Source organism: Mastomys coucha, unplaced genomic scaffold (genome assembly GCF_008632895.1).
Source record: "Mastomys coucha isolate ucsf_1 unplaced genomic scaffold, UCSF_Mcou_1 pScaffold20, whole genome shotgun sequence".
NCBI lineage: Eukaryota > Metazoa > Chordata > Mammalia > Rodentia > Muridae > Mastomys > Mastomys coucha.
The window spans coordinates 35,575,887-35,594,340 of NW_022196903.1; the positions used below are offsets into that span (position 1 = coordinate 35,575,887).

General features: G+C 39.0%; 2 protein-coding genes across 4 annotated transcripts in view; both read left to right on the forward strand.

Annotated features, from left to right (window-relative positions):
• The window catches only part of Wee2 (WEE2 oocyte meiosis inhibiting kinase), a 23,722-nt gene extending 21,873 nt beyond the window's left edge, over window positions 1–1,849 (forward strand). The window contains exon 11 of the mRNA XM_031380804.1: window positions 1,693–1,849. Coding sequence (XP_031236664.1) covers window positions 1,693–1,849 — 157 coding nt within the window. The remainder of the gene's footprint in view (window positions 1–1,692) is intronic.
• A 4,844-nt stretch (window positions 1,850–6,693) lies between these two features.
• The window catches only part of Ssbp1 (single stranded DNA binding protein 1), a 16,021-nt gene continuing 4,260 nt past the window's right edge, over window positions 6,694–18,454 (forward strand). The window contains exons 1-7 of one of the 3 annotated variants that reach the window (XR_004121950.1): window positions 6,694–6,765; window positions 7,398–7,460; window positions 10,234–10,294; window positions 11,977–12,117; window positions 12,350–12,437; window positions 13,628–13,716; window positions 16,769–16,841. Coding sequence is in view for 2 of the 3 variants with exons in the window: in XM_031381646.1 (XP_031237506.1) it covers window positions 7,437–7,460; window positions 10,234–10,294; window positions 11,977–12,117; window positions 12,350–12,437; window positions 13,628–13,716; window positions 16,769–16,812 (447 nt within the window). In the remaining variant the exon portion in view is untranslated. The other 2 variants (XM_031381646.1, XM_031381647.1) reach the window with 2 other exon arrangements.

Consider the following 18,454-nt stretch of genomic DNA (forward strand, 5'->3'; position numbering starts at 1 on the left):
AGAGAAGGAGGGAGGGAGGGAGGGAGAGAGAGACAGAGACAGAGAGACAGAGACAGAGACAGAGACAGAGAGACAGAAAGACAGACAGAGACAGAGAGAAGGGGGGAGAAAGGGGGGAAGAGCGAGAACGAACCAGGGTACAGCCAAGTCTCTCAGGGCTGAGCGGGATGATGAGTGTTGCAGCTCCATTCTCCTGCTATCTGGAGAATAACCACCCTGAGCTGGGAGTCTGTCAAAGCAGGAACTCGTTTTATTGTATTGATCTTTTCTTTATAAAGGGCTGAGAGAGGAGGCGGAGTTTTTTGCTGAGGTGAGATGACTTAGGGGGAGGGGAAAGTTGACAAAGGGTATGGGGTGACATAGCCAACAAAGTAGTGAGGAAGAGGCAGGCTTAAGCAGGTCCTGCTGAGTCCCTCCAGTACAGAAGTGACTGAGACAGTTTACCAAACTTGAGCCAGGCTTGGGTTTGTCTTCAAGGCCCAAACCAGGGCCAAATAGGGCCCAACAGATCTGCTTTAGGATGCTTAGGTGAGTGGAGATCTACGTTAGAAAGCACCAAGTTGCAGAGACAGAAGGCAGACATCCTACCCTATAACATGTTTTATAGAGGATTATATGTTTTCCTGAGAAAAGGTAATCTGATCTGTGGTTGATGTAGGTTTGTATTCATTTGTTTATTTATTTCTTCATAAGACAAATGGTTATTAGTGTGGGTGTGGTTGGAAGAGGTCATACAATGATTTTTATGTAAGCTTTTGAAGGAATTCTTAGTTCATTTTTATATATGGGCACTTCTGAAAATAAAAGGAAGTGAAATATGGTCCTTGCTTGAAATTTGCTGAAATGCTCAATTTTGCTTAGCTACGAAGTCCATCCTAGAAGGACTACCTTGAAAACCCCAACAGTCACCCAACCCATGTTTTGATTTTGAGCTGCAGAGACTCAAAATTAGTGAGGTAATTGGCTATTCCCAATAAACCAGTTCATATTCTTTTCTCTTTTTGAGTTTCTTTGTTTCAGGAAATAAACTACAAAACACACACACACACACACACACACACACACACGGGTGTGTGTATATATATATGTGCATAATTATGTGTGTGTGTGTTCATAGGAATGCAAATTGTCTGTGAAGATGTGTACATATTCTGTGATTCTAGGCTAGAGCTACAAGTGATTGTCATTGTTCAATATAAATGACAGTTGATGGGCACCCATCATATAGATGAAGCAGATGGCATCTTGAAATTGTCTAGATCAAGGGGTAGTAAACTTGTTCTATAAAGGACTAGATATTAAATAGTTCATGCTTTGAAGGATATATGATTTCTGCTGAATTGATTTAACTCTGCCATTGCTGAATGAAAACAACCACTGAATGCATATTTGTAATATGTATGTATATAGCAGATACAAACTGTGTTTCAATAAGATCCGTAGTTTGTTGCCCCACACTTCTTTGCCTAAAGAGTTGTTCACCTAGAACTTTAATTTTAAAGGTGATTTATGAATCACACATGTATCAACCTTTTAAATGATAGTAAAAATCATAAGAACTGATTATGCCATTCCACATATAGCTCAGGCTTGATTCTGTAAAACTGGAATAACAAGAGAAATCAGCCGTGACTATATATACTCCCTCCCGCTAGGGAGGACTTTACCCATGCCTGTCTCCTTTGACTGCAGGGAACTGAAAAAAGCTCGGCATATCCAGACCCCTCAGAGAGACATCCACCATTGTTTTCATCAGACCTACAAAAGCTTGAGAAGCACAAGACACCTCCTGGTGGGAGGAAGGAGTAAGGGGCCCTCAAGCTTCGCCTGTGGGGCATCCTCCGTGTAGGAACTCACTCCTAGCCTTTTGCCACACAGCCTCTTGAAAACTCTTACAGGATACAAAACTGAGCCAGCTTGACTGTACAAAGATCTCGAAAGCCATCCTGACGTGGCATCTGTAGGCGGGATCACAGAGCTTCTAGGGTTTCTCCTTAGCAAGGGTCTTGTGTATCATAGGCACTGGAGACTTTTCCCTAATGATGTGTTTCTAGTGCCACTTACTAAGGACTTCTAATGAATAATCAGAAAACATGGCTCTGAACTGAAAGCAGCAGCAGAAATGTGCTACTTTGGCCTATGGATTAAGAAGCTGCCTTCACTTATTCTCTACTGGGGTCCAAAGAACTTTCTCTGTACATAGAAAGTGATAAAATATGGCTTTAAGTATCAGCTTCCAAGAGAATGTTGCCTGTATTTCAGAGTGCTTTCCAAGATCTGTCTGCTCCTACAACCACCAGCTCCTTTGAGCAAGGAATTTGCCTACTATACTTTCTGAATGGAACCAATCTCTTTTCTGATTCTGCATTATTAAATAAAAGGCTACCATTGTATGAAACAATTAGAGTAAGACTTTAATTTGGACATTCCTGAGCTGTTTCCTCACTTGTGAAACACGATCAGCAGAGGCAGAGGACCCGGGAAGTTTGGTGGACCTACTCCCTGTGTATTCTAACACTCTTGTGACTGTTCCCTACATGTCTTAGGTCTCCATGGCTGACTCCAAAACTTTTCAGTTTTTGAACATCATATCATCATTGAGTTCTCTTGATTTTTTTTTTTACACCAGAATTTGCCCTTTTGTTTTCTGTGCTTTTAACATATTTTGATCCAATTCATTGTTAATAAAGATTTTTATCTTGTCCAAAGACAAATATGGGTAAAACATTTTTCCTTGTGATATGTACAAAGAAGGTGAACTTTCTGTTAGAGTTTCTTGTAATTAAGAAGAAATGTAGGTCAGTAGTGGCATGTCTTTGTGTTAATACCATAAGCCCAATTGCGCAAGTACAGGTACATCTATAATAGCATTAAAATATTGGTCATAAATATATACTTTCGGCAGTCTTAATGAAGGCAACCTGCAAAACTTTTAGTTTAAAATTAAGAAAATCCCTACTGACTACAAAGTATTTCTAAAGTTGCTTTCAAAAACCCTTAAAGCATATGCTACTTTAATTAGCATAGTGGAAGGACTATAATCTCCTCACAGTCATTGGGAGGCTTTATAAAAAATGATTTGAAAGTGAGAACTTGATTATATGAATGTGGTAGTTTGAATATGCTTGGCCCAGGGAGTGGCATTATTAGGGGGTGTGGCCTTGTAGGAGGAAGTGTGTCATGGTAGGGGTGGGAAATGAGAGCCACCTAACCACATGGAAGCCAGTCTTCTCCTAGAGGCCTTTGGATGAAGATGTAGAACTCTCACCTTCTCCTGCACCATGCCTGCCTGGATGCTCCCATGTACCCACCTTGATGATAATGGACTGAACCTCTGAACCTGTAAGCCAGCTCCAGTTAAATATTCTCCTTATAAGAGTTGCCTTGGTCTTGTGTCTGTTTACAGCCGTAAAATTCTTAAGACAAGACTATTCAAAGGTGGTGGTAGTGGGTTTATTGTTGTTTTTTTTTGCACACACACACACACACACACACACACACACACACACACACACACACACACATACACTCTCACACAGAGGCCAAAGGTAACCCAGCACTCTGCACTCCTGGGTATAGATGGCACTGTGGTTCTCCTGCTTCAGTCAGTTTGGAAAGGTTAAAATCTGCACGTCTACTACTATTAGGAATTCAAACTGAGCGCAGCTCCGGTGCCACAGCCTGTCATCACTTTTCACTGGGAAGACTGTGTCCACAGATGAACTACTTGATCCAATCAATCAATCTCTCTCCTTACTCCTCCCATTCTCTCTCCTGCTCTGCCTTAGTCACTGTTCTATTGCTGGGAGGAGACAGCATGACCAAAGCAACTCTAATTTTTTTTTTAAAAGCATTTCATTAAGGGCTTGCTTATAGTTTTAGAAGGTTAGTCCATTATTATGGTGGGAGGCAGACAGGCATGGCTCTTGGAGCCACAGTAGCTGAGAGCTTTACATCCTAATCTGAAGGCTGCAGACAGGTAGACACTAGGCCTGGTGTAGGGTTTAAAACCTCAAAGCCCATTCCAAGTGACACACTTCCTCCAAGAAAACCACACCTATTCCAAAGAAGCTGCATCTCTGAATCTTTCTAATTCTTCCCAAACAGATCCACTCCCTAAACATTCAAATATGAGTCTCTGGGGGCCTTCTCATTCAAAGCACCACATGCCATGTCCTCCTCTCCCTCTCTGTCTATGGAAAGGGTTCTGAGTTTCCCTACAATGTCCTTGGGACATAGTATAGATTCTTGTATCTCTAACCAAACTTTTGAGCCTTTTATTCCCCCCAGTTAAAATTTTTCAGTTCCTCAACCTTTTGGCTTACTTGAATTTGAATGTGTCTGAAATCAAATTTCCACTCATGTTTTTGTGTTCCACCGTGAAACTTGAAGCCTTGAGAAGCTTGTGCTTGTCCTAAGGTATACTGTAAACTGTATATTCATAACAGGTTCTTTGTGTTCTAGGAGCTCATCACCAATGGGGATAACATCCCTTCATGGACATTTATATTACAGCATTGCCAAACAGGGGAGGAGGGTGGCTAGCTGAAGAGAGCATTTTTAAAGTGTGTATGGGAGTGTATTTCAGATTCTGAGGCTACTGACAGCTGACGGACGTTGAAGCGCCTGTCGCACTAGGAAGGAACATAACTAGAGGAAACACCTCAGTTACAGTTTCTCCCTGACACTGTACAAGTCTATATCCATTATAATCGTTTTCTTTGCTAAAAGGAAAAACAATGCAGAAGCAGGACTTGCGGTGGCTTCTAGGCAACCAGCTAAGGAAGGAGAATGTGTCAATTCCTTTCTGAGTGGAAAACAGCGCTCAGCTAAGATTCCCCTTTCAGGTGTTCTTTATAAAATGTGAATGCAGGGTGATCTCAAGTTTCATTCTTCTCATAAAACAAAGACAGTATTAACAGGACAGTGACGAATGGGACTGGATATACATGAGCCAATAGATGCATGCAACCAGGGAAAAAAGTTAAGATTTACTCCAAAGTTCAAGTCAGGGATCATTGAAACAAAGCTTGCAAGGCAGGGCGGGGGATTTCTCTCTGGAGGAAAAAGTGCAACTTTGTTTTTCGTTTGTCTTGCCTACAAAGCAGGGCTTGTAAAGAGGAAACCACTGAACTAATGTAGTAGGTGAGATGTCTTATCACTAGCAGTGCAGGGTTCCAATTCAGTGCCTCCTCCTTTCAGGAAATCAACTTTGTAAAGGTGAAAATATAAGGAAGTAAACATCTATGAACCCGTTACTAGTGAGCCAGACTTCAGAGCAGCTTGAAAATGGACGTTGAAAACCATATTAAATAATTCAGATTTTTTTTTCCTTAAACTAAAAAGAATGGACCCGAGGAGGCAATGTGTGTGTTTGAATGGTTTGGAGTTCCCTTCCGTCTAACAATGACACTGACAAAAACTGGGCGTATGGAGCCTTACCACATCTCACTGCCTTGGGTTCTTTAATCTGTAGGACTCATACACATGTTACTTCACTAGGGCCAGCATTAGGGTAAACAATGTAGGATTTAAAGGAGTAAAAGAAATTCAGCAGTCAAAATAAGATGTCTCAATGCAGTATTTTGGAAATGTTAAAACTAAGAAATTTTACTATGAACAAGGTAATACCAAAGACAAGATCAATAAGCTTAAGTTAATTGAAATTGTTTAAGACTGTCACAGTGCGCTGGATGTAGTGGCACATGTCTTTAATCACAGCACTAGGCAGGTAGAGGCAAGGGGAATCTCTGTGAGTTAGAGACCAGCCCTGTCTGGTCTGCATGAGATTCAAGTTTCAGGCTAGCCAGGGCATACACGGTGAGACAGTGTCTCTTCTTCTTCTTCTTCTTTTTCTTCTTCTTCTTTTTTTTTTTTTAAAGCTTCTCCATCTAGAATAACTGCCAAAGATGTGGAGTTGAAACACGAAATGAAAAAAAAAAAAACAAAAACAAAAACAAAAACAAAAACAACCAGAAACTAAAAATACTGATCAGTTTCTATTAAAGGTTGTAAGTAAAATCTTAATTACACTTTGCTTTAAAATAAACCAAATGTTTTGACTTTTAATAATTCTTTAAAATGTTTTGAAATTTCATAAACTTTTAATGTTTTAGGGAAAAAAAGTGCATAAAAATACATAAGGGACCACTTTCCTTGTGCCTTAGACACAGTTTGGGACCTGTACTTAATAAAGATGTTAAATATTTTCCTCCTCACGTATTTCTTGAAATAATTTTGACTTAACATATTAACACATCCAGATCACCGAGGTTTTGACAGCCCTTATTCTCCGTCGGTTTTAGTTCCTTCAGGGGCTCAAAGAGGTTTTATTCCACCTACCTCGCTCCCTCTCCCGGGCTGGGAACATCAAATAATTTCAACTCAGGGCTGGGAATATAGTTCTGGGGCAGAGTTTGGTTACCCAGTGCGAGGCCACTACAGGAGTGAGGGTGGAAATCAGGAAAAAACAAAAACAAAAAAACCAAACCAAACCAAACAAACAAATCCAACGACCAAACAAAACAAAACAAAACAAAACCCTGTAAAACTATTTACCCACAGGTGGCATCCTTGAACCACCCACTTCCGCCTGGAAAGAAGTTCCTGGCACTTCTAAGTTGAGGGGTCGTGTTTCCCGCGACCTCAGCCGGCGACATTTCAACGGCGCACATCATACACTTCCTGTTTTTCGCTGCTTATCGCGAGCTTTGCGGACTCCGTGCGCCGGAAGCGGGCCACTTGCTGTCGGGATCCGCGCTTTAGGTGAGGGAGGGGAGAAGGCTGACACTAAGTTGTACGCCACGAGTGCACGAGGGCGTGCGGGCCTCCGGAGGAGGTGTGCGGCTCCTCGCAGGAGTCCGAGTGTCCCCGCCGTCCCCTGTGCTGCCTGCGAGTGCCACTTTAGGGGAAAAGCACCCGCTCACCCCTGAGGCCAGGCTAGGGAGCCGGGCTTACTCAACGCTAACGGGAAGGAAGGCAGGCACTGATTTGAGTACTTTCGTAGTAGTATTTATGATGTCTTTTGTTTGTAGAGACAGTTTTAGGGGTTTAGAATAACAGAACAAATTAGAAAAATTGTCTGAGACAACTTACATTGTAAAGAAAATTTTAGCAGACAATGGATTACAAATGAGAACAGTTCCCCCCCCCCCCCCCCCCTTATTTTCTGCTGGTTATTGAACAGAGCAGTTTGTTGAGACCCAGAACCACAGAGTTTCTTTTGTCGTATTCTGTTTTTAAAAGGAAAGAGGGAATCCCCAAACGTGCCGAGAGGCGATTGCAAATTAGGTGCACGTGAAGTTGGCTGCACTTAGGATTTAGGACTAGAGGACACGTGTGCTCTTGGTGTATACTGTAGTTTTTGATTTATCATTTTTCTCTTTTCTTTCCTTTAGGAAAAGGCTAAAGATTAGGTTGTAAGAAAAACAGAAGCCATGTTTCGGAGACCTGTGTTACAGGTAGTCACTTTTCTGCATTAGTGATTGCTTAACCGTGTTTTCATAGTCTTTAGCCATGTTTTGTTGTTGTTTTTAGATTTTGCATGCATAAGCATGAGATTCTTAAGCCTAACCATCATGTTATATGTGTTTATTTGATGTGGAAGACTCAAGATGGATTTTTTTTTTTTTTTTTTTGGTGAAGCTCATAATGCTTATTGAATCAAAATGATTTTAAAAGTGTATTCACATATGTAGTACAACTCATTAATGAATGTTTGTTACCTGTGCTTAGTTCAGAGTATTCACTTGACTATTTAAGTTATTTTTTTGTTTTTGTTTTGCTGTTTTTGAGACAGCCACTCATATAGTTCTCATATCTTGAGACTCACTGTTAACCTGAAATGACCAAGAATCATGATCTCCCTGCCTCTACTTTCTCACTGCCGGTATTTCAGGCTTACACCACCGCACCTGGCTTCTATCATTTTCCCATATGGCTCTGGTTCCTTTTCTGACCTTCTGGCTCTTTTCCTCTTCACTCCCATCTTGCTATCCAGAGAGCAGAGCCCACTTCTTGCCACAATTTCATTACCATTCTGCAATCTAGTTGGGTGTCCCCTACTCTGGCTAGCCTTAAGCAGGCCTTTATTACCATTTTTCCTCATTTTAGCACGTGGGTACCAAGTCTTGAAAATTCTCCTAATGTAAAATCTCTATGATTCTTCTTCTCCTCTTAAGACTAATGAGTCAAATTCATTATAAAAGTCTGTTGTCTTCCCCATCTTACTCTCAAGTTGATCTATCCTTAGCTCCCTACTTTAATCTACACATACTCTGAGCCTTTTAAACTTGAAGTTATACTGTAGTATCTTTAAAACCAAATGTGAAGTTTGCATTTTGAGGGTATTGAAATTAAATAATTCTCTCCCTATTTCTTCTTTTCTACCAGATTATGATTTGTGTGTGTGTTCCTAAGATGAAGCATATTGTATTTTATAACATTTAATGAGCTCTGACTCTTCTAAATCTCTCACATTAGTATTTTCTGTGATCATGACATAGGAACTGATTCGCAGTTTGACCCTGTATTGTGTATAACATTTTATTCTTATATCTACCCTTAGTAATAGTATTATATAGCTAAGATCACACCAGAAAAAGGTATTCATTTGAGAGTATATATAGAGAAGGCCAGTATTAAAAGACCAGGGAAGGAAACAGGTCCGCACTGGAATTTTTAAAAAGTGATGTCTAGAAATCATAGTGTGGTAACCTGACACCTCAGCGTTGTAGCCTGTCTCTGCCTTCATTTGCATGGAGAAATTGCATAACTGGAAATTACATACACGGTAGCCCTCACGGGCCTGAGCAACAGCCAGTTGAAATGACCTTTCTTACGTGGTAGGAATTACATTCCATAGAACTGACTTGAAAGTGAGTGAGTGAGAAGTTCTAACTCTAACTCAGTAACAGAGTGAGAGTGACAGACAAAACCAGACAGCATTACCCTCAGCCACTGCCTGAAGCCTGAAGTGCCTGGGGCTCCTATAACTGTCATCTGCCTCCTGAAGTCTCCTGAAGAAAATTGTTTTCTTTCTGTTGCTTGTTCTAAAAGAATTCTTTGGCCTGCCAATCCCTTTCTTCCCCATGTGGTGGATCCTTGCCTGCTATATTAACAATGCTGCCACTTGGAAAATGCTTCTCTCTTAGAACATATCTAGTTCTGTGACCTTTGAGTGTAGTGATGCATGCTCTTCTTACCTGCATGGTAACCATAGAACAGAATGCCTTTAAGACAGCAGAGGGCAAGTTGGAAAAACAACCTCAGTGTCAGACAGCCCAGAGTTGCAAGTCATAAATCACCACTTAATTCCTAGTTTCCTGGACAAGTGGTGTACTCTCTGGGCTTAATTTTCCTTGGAACTATGGTAAGGGTAATTTGACTTTGTGTCTATAGTCAGTTAAGGATTAAATGGTAAAAGTTTTATTTGCCTAGTGGTATATTAAGTGCTGCATTCTTTTTCACTAATTATGACTTCATAGCCATACCTTTGAACCCATATTATTTGTACTCCTTTTCTTTGATCTCCTGAAGGAATGAAGTTGTCCACTGTACCAAGCTCACTATAGAAGCTGTTGACCTTTTGCAGCAGCCTCAAGAAATCAATGTTATTCATCGTCTTTGCTCATTTTTAAATTAAACAGTTTAGGCCAATCATTTGAGATGTCCATGTCCTTATGAATTTTGAACAACCAATCAGGGGAAAAAATGTATTATAGAACTTGTAAGATTGTATCTATAGTGCTTATTTCAATGTGAAAAAGATTTACAACAAATGTAATGGATGTTTGTTACCATTTAACTAGTTTCTTATTGCCTACAATTTAGAATGGTGCTTAATATATCATAACTCAGTAACTGCTTTTTTATGTTTGCTCAGTTGATTTATAAAGCACTGATTTCTTTCTATTCTCCTTTCTACTCTGTTCTCCTTTGCTATCCTTTTCTGTAACTTGTAGCAACTGTTGATTAAATGATGAATAAATATGAGTAGGTCTTTTTTTTTTGTTTTGTTTTGGTTTTTCGAGACAGGGTTTCTCTGTATAGCCCTGGCTGTCCTGGAACTCACTCTGTAGACCAGGCTGGCCTCAAACTCAGAAATCCACCTGCCTCTGCTTCCCATGTGCTGGGATTAAAGGCGTGCGCCACCACTGCCTGGCGAGTAGGTCTTCTATAGGTATTTCTCTTCTAAAAAGTTTAAAGCCATGGTACTTGTTTGTTCTCCTTTAGGTATTTCGTCAGTTTGTAAGACATGAGTCCGAAGTAGCCAGCAGTTTAGTTCTTGAACGATGTAAGTAATAGATTCCAAGTTTACAATGTTATTTACAGTACTCTGCTAATACCCTCAAAGTACTATAGAATTGGTGGACTGTGTTTAGCCATGTGTTTTCAGGATATTTGATCACACTGTGAGCCCTGAGATTCTGTTATTTACTGGAAAAAACAATAACAACAACAACAACAACAAAAAACCCATTTCTAGTTGCAATGTGGATCAGCCTTGGCACACTCCTTTAATCTCTCTGGCTGTAATACAGACATGCCCTTTAATCCCAAACAATGAAGGTAAAATTAGTTTGTAGAAGGAAGCACCCATGTTTGGAAGTGATGTCTAATTGACTAGCAGACAAAGTGAATCAGAAAGATTTGACAGAATAGGATATGCCCAACTCTCATGAAAACAGAGACGGGAGGGAAGCTTCCTCAAGGGCAGTGCAAAGGAAGAAGAAGGAGGCAGTTTTACTGGGATGGTTATAGAGAGACAGGTTGCAGAGAGAGAACAAGCTAGACACAGGTGAGGACAGAATGAGCAAGAGAAGGAGCCAGAAGATTAGAGCATATTGCTGAAGTTAGTATGAGGCCACCAGAGCAATTCAGTCAGAGGCCAAGAGAGGCCAAATTGAATCAGTCAGCTTGGAAAGGAATTTGAGCTATAACAGCTGAGTTTAACAGCCAGCCAGAGTTCAGAAAGAATAAGAAAGAGTGAGCTTATTCAGCAGCACGTTTCAGAGGTTGAAAACATTCTAGGTCTAAGATTGTGTGAAGGCTAGAAGCTTCCAGGACTAGGCTTAGGTTAACATACTAAGGCAGTAAGCCTTGGAGACAACAGTTCAACAGTTACTTCAGGCAAATAAAACCCATCCTACATTTGGTTTATTTTACCCTGCATCTCTACCTGTGAAAACCTAGTATAAATAGAGCTTGTAGTGCACATATCAACCCCTCCTGCTCCACTGTGTGACTGAGTTCTTCAAGAGTATGTTATACAGGGTACAAAGGAGACTCACAGAAATACTTTAAAATCTAAGATTTGCTTTTTTAGCTCAAGATGAAGAGCTTAAAGTTTGTTTGGGGGGGTGGTGGTGGCTGCTTTTTTGCTCTCTGCTTTCTTGTCAGTCCTTTCTTCCCTACAGATTTTCCTTTTTTGTCCTTTTTAACTTAATTTGTTGATCATCTTCTATAGCTTGAGTTTTTCATAATGCAGAGATTACTGTTGAAGCAGTATTTGTAGTTGTTCATTCTCTGGATATTTCTGTCAATTTCAGGTGAGGGTTTAATCCTGTAATAACTGTCCTGCACACTATAATGAATAGAACAAGGGTGACTTACATCTCTGGTCTTGAAGGCTGAGACTAGTCTGTCAGCGTGGCTGGGTTACCTGTCAGGCACAACTTACTGGTTTGCAGATAGTTGCCCTGTCACTTGTCTTTATATGGCAGTAATGGGGTGGTTGGGACTCTGGTCTTTTTTCTTTCCTTATAAGGACACTTTAATTCCATCATGGAGGCTTCACCTTCATAACCTCATCTAAACCTAATTTCTTATACAGGGAACACCTCCAGATACTGTCACACTGGAAGTTAAAGTGCAGAGAATCAAGTTTTCAGAATGCATAAACATAGAGCACATGTTCTGTAGAATATAGTCATCAACTGGTTCTCAGTTTCATTTCCTCTCTGCTTTGTATTTCAGCTCTGAATCGTGTTCAGTTACTTGGGCGAGTAGGTCAGGACCCTGTCATGAGACAGGTGGAAGGAAAAAACCCAGTCACGATATTTTCTCTAGCAACAAATGAGATGTGGCGATCAGGGGACAGTGAAGTATACCAAATGGGTAAGTGTAAAAAGCTCTAGTTGTTATTTATGAACAATAAGTAGACATTATTTATTATTGTTTATCTAATATTAAAAATATTAACTTATAGATAGTGTGGCTTTCATTAGTTCTGTTCTTTTTTTCATTTTTTGAAATTGAAAGCTTGTTTTCCCGAGATATGTTCTGTGCTGTTGGCATTTGTGTTACCTGCTGGCATCTATAACCCCGTTTTCTGTATCTGGTGGCTTAGGTGACGTGAGTCAGAAGACGACATGGCACAGAATATCAGTGTTTCGACCAGGCCTTAGAGACGTGGCATATCAGTATGTGAAAAAGGGGTAAGTTGTAAGTTAGAGAAAGGATCTTCTGGATTGAGTGGCCAAAAAAGTCGGTAACCAGTGTTCTCTTTTCTGCCTTTCCCCGAAGTGCTGCCGTGAATATGTGTTTAGTCCTTAATGTCATGTTCACAGAAAGTCTTTAGCCTGCTAACAAGTTAGGGCAAACAGCATCTGTACATAAACAGAAATCAATGAGGCAAGATACTGCACGGCCATTCATTCTACAGCTGCACATGCCTTTTGCAAAGCATCTACAGCATTTGTCTGTAGGCTATCCTGTGTCCTTTTGATCAGGGATCATGGAGGTCATGTCTGGTCTCTGAGCAACTATATAATGTCTTTAGAGAGTCTGGACTAATTGGTGTCTGATGTGCTAAGTTACTATGGTAGCTTTCACAGTAGTTATTTTATATTTGTTATTTTTTTTTAGACCTAGTAATTCCCAGTTACAATGTTTAGGTTGATTATGTATGGAAGTGTAGAGTAACAAAATTCTAAATGTATAGAGTAACAAAAGAATGTTTTTGTGGATGTACTTTTTATGTTTAGAAATATATGTATTTGTGGAACTAAAATTTCATGAGAAATAATTTTAGTGACTAGAATTTCAATTTCTTTGCAGTAATTACACACCTTTTCCTTATGTATATATGGATATGTGAAGACACATAAACACAGGCTATTTGAAGGAAAAGGTCAAAAGTGTCAGAGTGTGTGTGTGTGTGTGTGTCTGTGTGTGTGTGTGTGAGAGAGAGAGAGAGAGAGAGAGAGAGTGAGAGTGAGAGTGAGAGAAAGAAAGAGAGTGAGAGAGAGAGAATAGAGATTGAACCCAGTGCTTTGTATATATTAGGTGAGTGCAGTATCACTGAATTATATCTCCTGTACTTTATGTAAAGTTTTACACTTGAAGCAGGGCTTCACTGAGGTGCCCAGGTGGGCCTAAAACTTCCAGTCCTCTGGCTTTAGCTTCCTGGATATTGGATTATGAGAAGATACTACCATGCCTGGGTAGCATTGTCCTTCTTAACTAGATTGTGCGTTGTGTTTCAGTACTCTTAATTTTGAAATTGAAGATGTGTTCAGTAAAGTACAGTTGTTTCATCTTGAGCTTGTGCTTGCTACCCATGTCCTGACACCTCAAAAGGCAGGGTTAGAATCTACAGACTAAAGACTGCATTTCTTTATATCAGGGCTCGTATATTTGTGGAAGGGAAAGTGGACTATGGCGAATACATGGATAAAAACAATGTGAGGCGGCAAGCAACGACAATCATAGCTGGTAAGAAGCTGCTGGTACACAGTGTTTCTGGTTGTTTATTGAAAGGGTTGGAATATTATAGGCCGCTTTTCGCTGGGGCTCTAAGCAACACTGCAGGGAACTCCCCAGAGGGCTTATATTCTTTTCCTTTTACTGTGTGCTAATGTTGTCCACATTTATTTATTCCTCTTTAGAATGTCTACTCACATGTTTAGTTCAGGAGGAACTCTGTGTAGAATATAAAAGCAGCTTGCTCCTGCAGTACATACTATTAACATGGAAGAATTTAATCTTAGTGTCTTTTAAAAACACTCTGGATGTACAAGAAGCGTATATGCCAAGGCAGTTGCAGAACTGTGATGTTTAGGAATTTATGATTTATTCAAAACTTTGAAACTGAAGGTGCAGCAGTCTTTGTTTGAAATTTAAAAACTATGTCTTTATATAAACAAAATATAAAACATGTACTACATAGACATAAAACAATATAAGAGGTCAAACCTCTAAAGTTTTAGAAGAATTTTGAAAACAATATAGCTGTTTATGTATCTGTAACTTAAATGCTTTTTTAATCAAAGTATATGTAGATTAATGAAATAGATACCTTACCAATTTAATATCATTTTGTTTTTTAAAGAGTACCTGCTTAACAGATTTTTAATATCTTAACATGAAAATTAAAATGTTATTAAAATTAATCTTTTAATGAGACATATTTCTTGAATTTATTTTTTATAATTTATTATTTCTTGAATAAGTTGCTAAAATTATGAGTTAATCCTCCAATTTACTTATTTTGTTTTTGTTATAAATGCCTAGAACCTGTTTTATAGATAGGAGTGAAAAAAAATTACTGACATTTCTTAGTGTTTCTGAACTCCTGAGATAGGCTATAGTGAAGTGATATCCTATAGCTTGCTCTGTGTCTGAAGTCTGTGAGTAGAGAGAATGGTGGACTAGCCACTTGTTCATCGGGTTCTCTTCCAGGATCAGTTGGAAGTGATGCTGTTCTATTATATTCATAAATATTAGCTCATATAACTGTAAGAAAAGGTGTTTTTGTAACACTTATTTCACCCAATGTTGAGATTATTATGGCATTTTTTTACTTTAAAAGAATAGAAGTCATTTTATCCACTCTTCCCTGGACTACTCCAGCTTTCTTATAATCTATATGCTTTTTAAAAATCCTTTTTTTTTCTCTTTGTTCCAATGTTTATGTCTTACTCACTGTTCATATTGGTAAATTATGTTATTTGAAGTAATCACTTATTTTCCTAATAGTAATATTTTTAGAAAATATATTGACGGGGCTGGAGAGATGACTCAGCAGGTAAGAGCACTGACTGCTCTTACAGAGGCCCTAAGTTCAATTCCCAGCAACCATATGGTGGCTCACAACCATCTGTAATGGGATTTGATACCCTTTTCTTGTGTGTTAGTGACAGTGTACTCATATAAATTAATTAGTTAATTAAAAAAAGGAAAACTTTGAAAACCAATGTAGTATCGACTTTGAAAACCAATGTAGATATTTTTTAATCTCCATTTGTGTTCCACTATAAGCCAGATTTATAGACAGCTATATTTGTATTGTTGAGTTTTTACAGACTATGGTGGGTAGAGAAACATTTCACATTGTTCACAGTTGACTTTTTTCTTTTCATCGTTGTTACTGGTCTGGTCAGTTGACTATGGTTCACAGAAAAGCTGAATAGCAGTCAGTGATGTTTGAAGAAAACCTATTTGATTTTTTTCTGATTACATATAACTTATTGTATATTAACATAATCTAAAAAGCAAGTCCTCTTTCTCAGGTTGCAAGTACTAGCAAATATAGAGTCACTTAAAAGTATATTTAGCATCCTAAATTATCTTCTGTTGTTGTTTTGTTGTTATTGTTTATTTTGTTTTAATTCTTTTTTATTAATATTGACTCTTTCCATTTATCTCTTATCTCTATACTATTTTTCCCCTTAGGGGTCATATTTGACATTTAAAGCAAAAATACACCAGTAGATGGCACTCTTGGCTTTTGAAAGTGATTCCATTCTAATCCTGTACAGTCATGAAGTAATTGTTACTATTAATTATCTTTTAGATAATTTTATAGTGAACTAACTTTTGTTGTGTTCATGAGAGGTACACAAGAGGCAGTCAGTCAGCAGAACAGGCTGCACTGCTTGTCCACCAATTCAGACTTCATTACAGGATGGGGCCGTTACTCCTAAACAATATAAAATGTTTGTAGTTATCCAAGAAATGCTACTTAACCTCTTTATCTTTGGTTGTTTTTAGCTAATTTTCTTTGAAATAATCAGAGTAATGTCCACTTTGTTTTTTAATTCAAATGCTTACTTTGTAATACATAAAACTTTTCCCAAAAAGAGTATATGAGATTATATTTTTTCCCTTCCTTTCTTCCTTCTTTCTTTCCTTCCTTCCTTCCTTCCTTCCTTCCTTCCTTCCTTCCTTCCTTCCTTCCTTCCTTCCTTTCTACTGTTTTTTTTTTTGAGGTAGAGTTTCTCTGCTTAGCCCTGGCTGTCTTAGAACTCTCTCTGTAGATCAGGCTGGCTTTGAACTTAGAGGTCCATCTGCCTCTGCCACTGCCTCCTGTCTGCTGGGATTAAAAGGGTGCAATACAACCACCCAGCCAGAATATGAAATTCAGTCTTAGAATGTAAAATGAATCTATTTTCTTTAAAAGCAAATAAACTTGCAGTCACTAACTTGTGAGGTGGCTCTTGCACTTTGCTGCATGTTTCCAGCATGTAGATGTGTTCGTGTTCATTGATCCTCTTGTGTGTAGGTGTGCTTACTCGTGCTTACAGAAAGCTGTTGCTGGAGAGAACTTAACGGTCTTATCCTGTAATGAAGTCTGAATTGTTGGACAAGCAGTTGCAGCCTGTTCTGTTGGATTGATTACCTCTTGTGAACCTCTTATGACCACAACAAAAGTTACTTTTTTTGAAATTTTGTAATACCACTAAAGGATTTCTGTGTTGGAGGGGAATTATCAGTGAAATGAAGATAGCATTCTGAAAGTGACTTTTATACTTTGGTTTCTTTCCAGATAACATTATATTTCTGAGTGACCAGACAAAAGAAAAGGCATAGAACGGAGATTCTTCTTTGATCATTGTTTGGTACAGTCTCCTTTGCAAATCATGTATAGTCTATAGTTTAAAGATAAAAATTAAAATTTTTATATAAAATGAGTGGTAATATTTTTCTTGATTGACATATCTTCGTGTGTGTGTGTGTGTGTGTGTATATGTGTGTGTGTGTGTGTGTGTGTGTGTGTGTGTGTGTGTGTGTGTGTTAAGCTTGTCATTTATGGCACTTATCAATTGCTTGCCTTTTTAGGAGTGGTTTCTCTGTAGAAAGGTACAAAGTAATGCATTCTCAGGCTCCACTATGTGTGCCAGGGCCAGGGCATACATTTGGAAAGCTTTTTCTGCTTCATACTTGCCCTGTGGTGTTTCACTACTGGTTACTTTGGAGCCTTATGTCAGGAGTCTTGTCTGTCATAGTTGTAAACACTGATGTTCTCACCTATCTCTGTAGACTATAGGTAAGTACTGACTCTGCTTGGTGTACCTGTACCCTTAGTAGTGTTGGCACAGAAGAGCCACTCAGTAAGTGCTGGCAGGGAAATGATCTTGAATTGAAGGAGACTGCAGAACACTGGTTAGTATTCTAAACTGTTTTAGAATTAACCCACTTTCATATCTTGTTTCTTAGTAGTTTTGCTGTAGTTTTTATGAGACCTTATCAGCACTAAGGACCTGAGTGATGTATAACTACAGAGGACATAGTTCCTCTCCTGGTACTTAAAGCCTTCTTTGCACACCACTCTGTTATCTTTTTCAAAGTTTATTCCATACTCTTAAGGGTGGAAATGAAGATCTTTCTGTGGTGCTGGGGCTCAAACCTATGGTCATGTTAGGCAGGCCTTGTCCCATTGAGCTATATCTACTTCAAGGATCTTTTAATACCTTTGACTTTGCCTCTCTCAAGAGTCTGGATATATGTAGTTAATTTTATTATAAATTTACTAGTAATTCATAATAAAGAGTATATAAACCCAGGGGTTTTTTTATATCTTTTTTCTTTTAAATTTTGTACAAGCCATCCATAGCCAGCCTGCAGCTTTCCAGAAGTCTGTTGCTTTGTTTAGTGTTTGAAATTCCTCATTCTGTCTGTTCCATGCTGCTCCGCCAGCCCCTGCTTCCCAGCCCACCTATGTATTTGTTCTTTGCCTTGAGAGTTTAGATTATGTTGGACTCTAAGAATATCAGAATCCCTGCTCAGTGCTATGGACTTGCTTTCTAAAGTGTTTCCTGTATACATGAACAGCCTTTCTGTACTGGCAGTGCAGTTTGTTTGAAGAAGGAGTAGTTCTTTAGCTTTACACCATCTTTACCCAGGGACAGAGGAGTTGCTGTCCTCCCCATCTGCCTACTTTTTCTGCCACTAAGATCATTGGTTAACATACTAGATCTTTCTGTGATTACACGTTGAATCTGATAGGACAGTGTTCTGTTTTAGCAACTCTTATGTCTTTTTCTCAGCTTTTATAATCTTAAACATTGTGAGAGGTTATATGTATTTCTGAGTGAAGTTTAAACAAGGTGGAAGTGAAAAAATTTCATCATGTATAAGAACCAACTAGAAGCCAAAGCCACTTCTGAGTATAGGCTGCAGAAGTAGAGCAGTGTGTCCTGCAGGATCGTCTCTAGGAACTAAAGACTGCCTG